We start from the raw sequence: 10,384 nt of genomic DNA, 5'->3' as shown, positions 1-10,384 counted from the left end.
ATGAAGTGCATTTACTGCAAAACAAACCATCCCACCGACGACAATGACTGCCCCGAACGATCCAGACAGAATGCCATAAAAACAGCAATGGCCAAGAGTGGACTTACCTACTTTGAGGCTAAAGAAAAATACGCAGTTGGTACCATTAACCGGTTTGATGCCCTCTCACAATTTGCTGATGAGCCAACTCCAGCCGGAAGCTTTGCCAGTATCCTCAAGAAGAGTACAATACCATCCCATCCAACCATTCGTCGTAGACCAGCTAGCCCTCAAATAAATGCAGGATCCAAGGAAGTTAACAGGAAGAGACCCAAAAATATCAACGAGCCCGAGACTAGTGGTGCTGGTCTGAACAACTCACAGAAGGTAAGTGAGATAGAAAAACTAAAGAATGACCTAGAAGAGGAAAAAAAGAAGACTAGATTAGAAAATGAATCAAAACTAAAAGAAGCAATTCAAGAAGCAATAATGCGTTACTACACTGCTATCTTAGAAGAATGCAGTTTAAAAGGAAAAGTACGAGAAAACTTCATAACTAAAAGTAAAGAATTTATAAGTTTTGACTCTATTATCAAAAACAATTGAACTATTAGACTCTATTTCTTCCTAACACAAAAACATTACATTCACAACTATGGATAAATTTAAAATACTACAATGTAACATACAAAGCGTAGCAAAACACAAACAAGAACTCCAACGTACTCTCATGTCACGATCCTACTCTGTAGCGATCCTGACAGAAACATGGACGAAGGAAGAACTTGAGCAAACAAACGCATACCACATCAGTGGTTTTCATAAAGCCCTTCAATCCCGTGACGATGGTTACGGCGGAGCCGCTATTTACCTCCGTAATGAACTTGGTTTTCAGAGAATCCCTTATACAACATCTTGTGACACAATCCAATGTGTGGCAATAAAAATTCTGATGAACAACATGGTCATTATTGCAATATATATAAACCCTACGACAAGTTGCGAAGTTATACATAGAGAAATCGAAAACATTACTACATTTTTTGCCAGCTATCAGAAAGTCCTCATTGGTGGCGATGTTAACAGTCACCACACTTCCTGGGGTAACAATTATACTGATCGAAAGGGCGCAAAAATTTTCCAAGTTCTGAACACTTCAAATCTAATCATCCTGAATGATGGTAGCCCCACCTACAAACCCCCAGAATTAAATAAGAATTCTTCCGCTATAGATATCACAGCTGTATCTAATCAACTTTATTTCGATATTTCTTGGGAAGTCCTGGAAGAGGCAGTAGGTAGCCATCACCTGTTGATTAATATTGAATTGAATGCTGGAAAATTACAAAAACAGAAATTCGTTTATAAACAGTCTCAGATCCTTAAACAAATGAACGAACTATCAGCAGATGAAATTTCAAATATAACAGAGCTTTCTAAGCAATCGAACCAAATTATCAAAAATAACAAAGTCAGAAATCGTTTCAACCCCAAATATTGGTGGGACGATGACGTTGAAGAGGCTTGGGTTGAGAAACAACAAGCTCTTGCTAGATTCAACAAACTATCAAATTTAGAAAATCTTTTGAACTTAAAGAAAAAATCTGCTTTGTTCCAACGAAAGAAAAAACGAAATATGAAACAAAATATTAAGGATTTCGTCGATGAAATTAACCCGCAAACAAGCTCAACACAATTATGGCAAAAAATTCGAGGACTAACAGGTAAACGAAAAACGCAACGTAACAATGCAGTGCAGGATTGTCCTACACTCGCGAACGAATTCTTGAATCTACATTTCGGACCAAATGATGTTTATATGGATGAACCAAGAAGTGTACAAGCACCAGCAACGTATAATGTCTTGGATCGTGTGGGATGGTACTCTATTCTGCAGAAGAAAAAATCGAGATCTCCAGGGAAAGATAGAATAACTTACGACATGCTGCGACAACTCAAACCTGAGGTTGTTGATACTGTAATTTACGACCTTAATCAGATGTGGAGGCACGGTAATTTGTCAAACCAACTCAAAGAAATTAGAACCATAGCTATTCCTAAACCTGGTAGAGATCAGGCTACTGCCGCTGGAAACCGGCCAATATCCTTGATACCAACACTTACAAAAATTTTGAATACTGCAGTGCATCAAAGGTTACTATACTATCTGGACTCCAACAATATCCTACCTGAACTATCTTTTGGCTTCCGAAAAGGCCAATCCACTATCACCTGTTGCACTTACGTAACCAATTTGGTTCAAGCTAACAAAAGAAAAGGAATATTAACAGCAGCCGTATTCATCGACTTGTCGAATGCTTTCAACGCAGTTCGAACTGATAAGTTAGAAAGTCTAATGGGAAATTTTAGAATACCTTACGAAATGATTCGGTGGATAATTTCGTTTCTGAGAAACAGAAAAATCTTTTTAAAATCAGGAGACAATGATATTTATAGAATAACGAGCAATGGCTTACCCCAAGGAGACGTATTATCGCCTACCCTTTTTAATGTTTATACCACCCCACTACATCAAATACAAGTAGACGACATAACACTCGTGCAGTATGCTGACGATTTTGTGGTAATCGTAGCAGCCAAAAACTCAAAAATCGCATCCGAAAAAGCGCAAATTTTTCTAAATACATTTGAATCATGTGCACGAAGCTTGAATCTCGAAATAAATCCGAATAAAACTAAGGCAATGTTCTTTAAATGCACAAATGAAAAAATGGATTTGACCATCCAAGGAACACGAATAGAAACGGTCAAAACGTATAGATACCTTGGAATTGAACTTGATCGATCTTTAAGCTACCGAACACACATACAATCTTTAGACAGAAAAGTAAAAGAACGTATGGATATGCTGAAAGTAATATCTGGGATTAAGAACGGAGGGAATCCTGAAACTTTGACATTGTTATACAGAACTCTGATACGAAGCACTATCGAATACGGTAGCCCAATTTTTGGTAACGCTGCAAAAACATACATTAAGAAATTGGAAACTTTAACTAACGCATGCTGGAGAAAAATAACTGGCTGCACCAGATCCACACCTATAAACACTCTGGCGGCTCTAGTTGCTGAGAGCCCACCGCGAATAAGAATCGACTTCATTACCTGCAAAGAGATCGTTAAACATATAGCCAATCAAACAGTCATCTGCACCCAGTTATTTGAGTCACAAACAAATGACATCCCCAACGATAAACTTACACTGATCGAAAAAATCTTTAATAGACACAAAAACATTTTTCAATCGATTGTACCAAGAGTCAGAACCAACTTTCCTAACTCGTTAGACGTTAAAACAGAAATTGATAATTTCAAGATGGTCAAAAGTAATTGTGAGGCTAGAGTCTGGAAACAAATGATACTATTTGCACAAAACACCATTTATAAAAATCGTCCGGCAATTTACACCGATGCTTCCAAGTTACAAAATTCTTGCGGAATTGGTGTTTATATAGTTAACACCAACAAAAGAATCAGCTTGAGGCTAGAAACCGAAACCTGCATTACTACAGCCGAAGTACTTGCTATACACGTAGCTCTTGAACATCTCGAATGCAATCAAATTTATAAAGGAGTGATTTTCACTGACTCACTTTCTGCATGTCAAATAATAAATGCCACCTTAAAGTCCACTATCAGAAATGAAGTTGTACAACAGATCATCAGCACCGCCTACAAACTTGACACAACCATCCAATGGATTCCTAGCCACATATCACTTGAAGGTAACGACATAGCAGACACTTTGGCAAAGGCTGGCACAAACTCTCTAGATGTCTTCAAGAATGGTCTCTTTATGAAGGACGCCCTAAACTTTTTCTGCAAAGACAGATTGGCCTCAACAAAAGTGTGGTACACGGAATACTCAAAAAAGGAAGGAGAACCAGGGAAATACTTCCAGGCTATCCAGAATAATTTCGAAGAAACTCCTTGGCACATGAAACAAAAACTTACCAATTGGGAAATCAGAACTATGAACCGCATCCTATCAGGACACACCTTCTCCAAGTATTGGCTCGCAAAGTGGAGAATAGTAGACGACCCTAACTGCGACGACTGCTTAACACCCGAAACAGCAGAGCACATAATTTTGTACTGTAACAAATTCAACAACACTAGAGTAAAATACTCCTTCGGATCAAAATTCCAAACACTGATTGATTTATGTAAAGCCCAAGAAAAATCTATCTACCGAGAAGTAACAAGTTTCCTGCGAGAAATAAAATCGGAACTATAACCGGTTCGCCCGACTGCGAGGCGTATTCGGTTCCAAAAATTGCTGGGTATATGGCCATAGCCGCCGGTCCCATTCAATCGTTGATTGCAAATCGTCAATCAACACCAGAAAAGAAGAAGAAGAAGAAGAAGAGATTTTAAATGATATATAAACTAAAATTTGGCGAAAAGCTCAGAAATTTAAACGATAATTATAAAGTTAAGCTAACGTTTTTTGTAAAGAAGCTTTAAAATCCAGTTGGAACAAAAAACTGTAAATGAAACATTTAAAAAAAAATATATTCTAAAAATTGAAGAACATGAGAAACGTATTTTATTTATTTGTTTGTAACTTGTTAACCACTAAATATTGAAGATTTTACTAAACAAGATTTGTTTTAGGTACTATGAAGACAGTTTCCATTATTTGATTAGGGCGTATGACGAACATTCAAATTTTATTCATTAAGGTATTCAATTTTAGTTTAAGATTGTAGCATTGTTGTTTTCAAAGATTGTTGGGCAACACATAATCGAATTTCTTCTCACAGACTTATCCAACATCAATCGCCAGGACACTTAATATGGAATAAATAAGAATTGTCTCGATTACCTATATTAAGCCGCTTTTCAAAACAAGTTCAAGCTGTCAATTTTCCTTGATGAACATATTGTTCAAAATCCAAAATCTTATAAAAATATCGGGATATTGAGTAAAACGATCACATCGAGTATAGAACTGCCGGGAAGGTCCTTCTGTAACTGTTCTATTCTACAGAAATTCAATTTGGTATTCAGATAGAACATGAAAGACAACTTAAGCGAAATAAAGAAATGTCATCATCATTCAACATCGTTTAGGCAGGGTTTCATTCTTTTTCCTCACATTCTCCATCTCTATTTATTACAGTTTTATCACCTCCACCGTCTTCCCAGACTCGTCATTCTTTTCCCTTATGTGTTAAGTGCTTAACGAAACGAAATTTCCGGGTAGGAAAACAGTTCCCCTCCTTTCGGCTACTTTGCTAAACTCTAGAGCAGCTTAGAATCGCAGCTTCTGGAAGAACCACTTGTTCTTGCCGGACTTGTGGCGGTCTTCGAACTTGACGCGGATCTGGAAGCGGGCCTTCTTGCGCTTGGCCGGGTCCTTCAGGTCCTTGACGGAATATTTGGAGTCGAGGCTCACGTCCGGCACGCTGTAGCGGGTCGGCATCAGGTGGTTGTAGTTCAGCATCTGCAAGAAAGAATAAGGAATGTTTAGAAATAAGCGTACAGATTCAGGTGGTTCAATTTAAAAAAAAACTATTACCACAACTAGGAAAATATCCTGATTAATGGCTGTGATTTTTTAATTTAAAATAAGAATGAAATTTCGAACGTAGTATTCAGCAATTTCTCCTAAATATGTGTACAGTCGAATATGGATAAGCGAGAATTCAAGGGACAAAAGAGAATTCTCACTTACTCAGATTCTCTTTTAAAATTTATTTTCTTCCAGAACTTTTCACAGATTACATTCTCTTTTTCATTAATTCCAATCCATCTACGATCTGCTCTGTTATTTAAATTTAGATCGATTCTGACTAATTTAACCTTTTGTTTCATAAAGTAACGAATTTGCAAAAATTAATGTATGAAAAAAGTGAAAAATAGTATTTTATTTCAATTTTTTTTTCTTTATGTTCACATAATTTCTAACTGTTTAATACAATATTTAAGGGAAATAAAAATCATGAAAGGAAGGGTTAAGGTCAAGTTCGTTTAAAGTAATTTTTAAACATTATTAAATAATAATTTTAATGCTACAAATTTTACAAACTATTCGCCTGATGTGGAAATAAATATTTTTTTCATAATTTTGGCATGGAACTACTAACGGCGCGTTCGTAAATTGATTTTTTTGGGTGATGCATCAGTCGATTGATTTGTTTGGTAGATGTCAAATCACTTTCCATATGCTTTTGCATACGTTTGTTTGGAATTTACGAACGCCAGCATCGATAAAAAAAAATCACTTCGATAGAAAAAATCAATTTACGAACACGCTGTAAAAGGTTGTCTTCCTTTTGTCCGAACAAAAAATGTAAACACAACTTGGTACTTACCTTGACGAAGGGCTTTATCTTGGAGCGCTTCTGGATGCGGGACTTGCTCATCCGGCGGGTTACCCGACGTGGGTAACGGTCAATGCCGGCCACCATGGCCTGGCCGAACTGATTGTCCGAGGTGCCGTCGTCGAACGTCTTGAGGATGATGGCCTTGCGGCCGGCGTACCGGCCCCCGAGGACCAGCACTACCTTGCCGGATTTCATAATCTTACCCATAGCGCAATCTGCAAAAAGGGCGGAAGCGGAAAAACGAAATTGATTAGAGTTTCGGTCGAAAACGGGCACACGTTTCAAGCTTTCCGGTTTATTTCATTTGCCAACTTGTGCATCGCACATCACTCGTTTGTTTGTATGAACTGTCAAAACTATTGGTACCGAAACAAACGATAACACTCACGATTTTGCACAAATTCGCAAAGAAATCAACACAAATTTAACCGTAATGCAATGCTTTAGAAATAATCCATCGATCAGGAATGCTTTTGTTGTGATTTCACCCTAAAAATACGATAAAATCATTAAAAATTTGAAATTAAATTCGTACTCACCGAAATGTGTTCACTTTCGATCCCAATGGTCGACCGGAAAAAGAACTAGAACGGGACGGCGATAGTTGACGTTTCGTGCGGGCATCGGCGACGCGTCCGCTAGCTGTCAAAACTGGTATAATGAAGGCGCCGCGTCGATGACTGTGGGCCCACAATGAAAGAAACGATAAAAAATGTAAAATTTGAAAATATTCCTTAACTTCTTTTATTCTTATATAAAATTACCTAACAGTTCCCTAACCTTGTGTTTAATTGGATTTAAATGATACATCTTTGACGTGCAGCCAATGCCTTATTAGGTGGATAAGGATGTGCTAATCATCGACATTCTCATAACCAATACAAATTTTTAAATTTTTCAAATATGGAAGAAATATTTTATGTTAGAAAATTGAACTTACTTGATTTATAACTAAAAAAACAAATCCAAGATTTAAAGATTCTTTTTTAAATATTTTTTTTTTGAATTTCACGGATTGTTATCTACGCTTCACACAATAATTTATTGAATTCAGTAAGTTTTTCTCGTTTTTAACAATATACTCACCATGGCGCACCTCTTTCAACGGGATGCCATTTCTTTAAATTTTGCTATTTTGATCAGCGCCATCTGTTATAACCGTGATAACACATAACACTATAGTGAATAGTCCATCAAATAAATCGTCGGTTTTTTTCTCTTAAAAATCATTAGCAATAAAACAATCTAATGAAATGTTTATACTTACTTAATAAAACTTTTTGTTTTAATAAAATACAGTTTTTTTCTCATTCTTCGCACGACTGCGACAAATTTGTCACTGTTTAAAGTTGAAAAAGAAAAAGAATTTTTAAATAGTATGATTAAATTCGTTTAAGTAAATATTTTAAATGACTCCTGCGCTTTTATTTTCAAGTATGATTATATATTCAAAAACTTTTCTGAAGAGTTAGCAAATTCAAGTTTTCAAAGTCATAAATTAATTTTATATTTTTATGTGGAATTTTTGTCTCGAAATAACACAGTTCTAAGCTCAAATTCGAAAATCTCATACAGAATCCTAAATTAAAACTTCGATTGCTCCAATTTCAAGTTTGGTTCTTCAATCTTCAACATATGAATTCCTATTAAGAATTTTAGTTTTACATTGCGATTGGAGATTTCGAACACTATTTGTATTTAATTTTTGATATTTTTGCATTAAATAACTAATTCTAAGTTTATTTTTCCCACTGGCAGCGCATAAATCGGATTTCAACATTTTTTGAATTCTTTTTTTGAATGTTGATTCATGTTTTACTGTTTTTTTTCCTGAAATATGAGATACCTATTTCATTCTTTCTCAATTTTTATTCAAAAATATTGTTCTTAATCAGTAGCAATTGTTTTAATTTTTTTAAAAACGAAAACTACAAATTTCGGATACAATATCAACAATATTTTTTTTAATTTATAAAGATTTATTGGTAATGCTATCAAGGTACTCTAATCCTACTGAATATCTACAATTTCTATCACTTCTCAATGATGAAAAGGTCTAACACTAGCTTGAGTTACGTTTTCAGCCGAATCGGGCTCAGGAAACAGCGCTAGGCGTGCAATACGAAGACTGGCCTTACTAATGCTTAATCCGAATGCTAATGTATTACCAAACCTAACAACGTTTAAGGTAAAAAAAAGAAATCAGAAATTTAAAAAAAAACGAATAACGTCCAACAACCAACAAATTTTAAAACAAAACCGGCAGTTTTTTCTTGGTGCTCTTACTCTACTGATTAAACTTAACACCGATGTTGGTAACACGCATTTTCATGTTGGACATGATGTCCTCGGCCAGGTCTTCTACCGTGGTGTAGCGGCACTTTTGGAAGTTGTAGATGTCTACCAGGAAGCTAACCATCTGTTCTTTGAAGTATTTGCAGACCTCTTTGAGGTCCTCGTCCGGTCCGAAGAAGCCCCAAACCATCAGCGGCGACAGCTGTTCGGTGATCGAATAAAAGTGGGACATAAACCCGTTGGGGAACTTGAGCATTCGCTTTTTGGCCTTGAGCACGGACCAAACGGCTGTGGTGAGTGCGGTTTCCTTGAAGCTATTGGAAAGGAATCGATTGTTGATGACTGCCAGGACGCTGTTCGGTGGCGAATCCAGGTCCCTAAATGCATCCAGTATGATGAAATCTAGCACCACATCGTAGAAGGTCATCGCCTTGACTTGGCGGGATTCCAGCTCCAGCTCGATGTCGGGCCAGTTGTCCGGATTCTCCAGATATTCGAGCATCGATTCGTACCCCACCAGGAAGTCTTTGGGATCTTTGTCGCCAAGAAGCAGCAGATCGGTGAGCACCTGCCGGCCTGTGTCCGCTACCCAGCGACTCGTCTTGGGGTCCTAAAATTATGTGAAATTAATTGGAACGAGTGGGACAATTTTTCACACACGAAGATGCGTCCAATAGAGCGAATGCAAGAATTTAAATATCAAAAAGCTTTATATCTGCTGTGCAAATATATTTTCATTTATCCTACTTTATTTTAAACATAAATAAAGAATAAGAACCATTTTTGGGTAACGTTCATTGTTGAAACTCGCAATCTAGGTAAATAGAAATTTATTGGTGATTTACCTTAAATAACAGCTGAAACGCCAACCGGACACAGTGCAGCTTGGCGTAGTACTCCTGATCGGAGCTGCACCCGACCATATCGGTTCGGATGGTCCGGCAAGGAATCGGCTGATCGTCCAGGAGCTCCAAAGCACTTTGATAAAGAGGGTAGTTTTCCACGTCGGAAAACACCTCACCATAGTCTTCGAATTCCCGCAGGTCGGCCACCTGATCCAGTGCCGAGGCAAAGCTTTCTGCCGAGTCAAAGTTAGGATCCGAGCTGGACCGATGTCCGTTGGACAATTTACTGGCCTGAGTAGCTTTGTTTTCGTCTTCCCGATAAAGCACAGATCGTTCGTCCAGGAACAGTAATTCGCCTTGCTCCTGCAGATTGTAAGCGGCATCCAGAAGGTTCTGCAGCTCTCGGCAGAACTCTTCCTGATCCGCTGTTATACGACTAGGGATATCGACACCATTCCGACCGGTCAAAGCATCTTCCCAGTAGCTGATGACCGTTTCTAGGGCTTCCATTCCCATGACACCCAGCTGTTGAGGGGTCAGCGGAGTTGTACCACCCAGAAGTGGGCCAACGCCGGATGCCGTAGCAAGGGAACCGGAAGCCAAAGACATACGATCAGACAGCCCATGGATCGACCCACCCGGACTAACGGATCGTCCGGAAACTCTCGACCCATCGAGAGATATGATATCATTCGGGCTGCGAGCACTGCTCCTTGCTTTTCGTCCCATAAACTTCCTTAACCTTCTCTGGGGTGGTCGAGTAGTTCGTCTTCGACCCAGATAGCTAGCGATGACCCCAAGAACAGCTACCCCAGCGGTCACGGAGATAACGATGACCTAAAATCAGAATCAGTACATTGTGATAGCTTTTATCTCAAAAACTTGCATTGTATGATGAATCAAACCTTTTGC

General features: G+C 38.0%; 2 protein-coding genes across 2 annotated transcripts in view; both read right to left on the bottom strand.

The window, feature by feature from the left end:
- Nucleotides 1-5,082: 5,082 nt before the first annotated feature.
- Nucleotides 5,083-6,994, bottom strand: LOC129746137 (60S ribosomal protein L27). The gene is made up of 3 exons (XM_055739636.1): nucleotides 6,872-6,994; nucleotides 6,321-6,547; nucleotides 5,083-5,449 (listed from the first exon to the last, which is right to left on the bottom strand). The coding sequence occupies exons 2-3, from the start codon at nucleotides 6,537-6,539 to the stop codon at nucleotides 5,258-5,260; spliced, it is 411 nt and encodes a 136-aa protein (XP_055595611.1). The 5' UTR covers nucleotides 6,540-6,547; nucleotides 6,872-6,994; the 3' UTR covers nucleotides 5,083-5,257.
- A 1,326-nt stretch (nucleotides 6,995-8,320) lies between these two features.
- LOC129743120 (mitoguardin) overlaps nucleotides 8,321-10,384 on the bottom strand; it is a 20,546-nt gene continuing 18,482 nt past the window's right edge. Inside the window, exons 2-3 of the mRNA XM_055735080.1 lie at nucleotides 9,473-10,309; nucleotides 8,321-9,237 (exon numbers count right to left, since the gene is read on the bottom strand). Of these exons, the coding sequence (XP_055591055.1) occupies nucleotides 8,620-9,237; nucleotides 9,473-10,309 (1,455 nt within the window). The 3' untranslated portion in view covers nucleotides 8,321-8,619. The remainder of the gene's footprint in view (nucleotides 9,238-9,472; nucleotides 10,310-10,384) is intronic.

This window comes from Uranotaenia lowii, chromosome 2, assembly GCF_029784155.1.
Source record: "Uranotaenia lowii strain MFRU-FL chromosome 2, ASM2978415v1, whole genome shotgun sequence".
NCBI classification, from domain to species: domain Eukaryota; kingdom Metazoa; phylum Arthropoda; class Insecta; order Diptera; family Culicidae; genus Uranotaenia; species Uranotaenia lowii.
The sequence above is the reverse complement of the archived record's forward strand: the minus strand, read 5'-3'. Positions and strand labels throughout refer to the sequence as shown.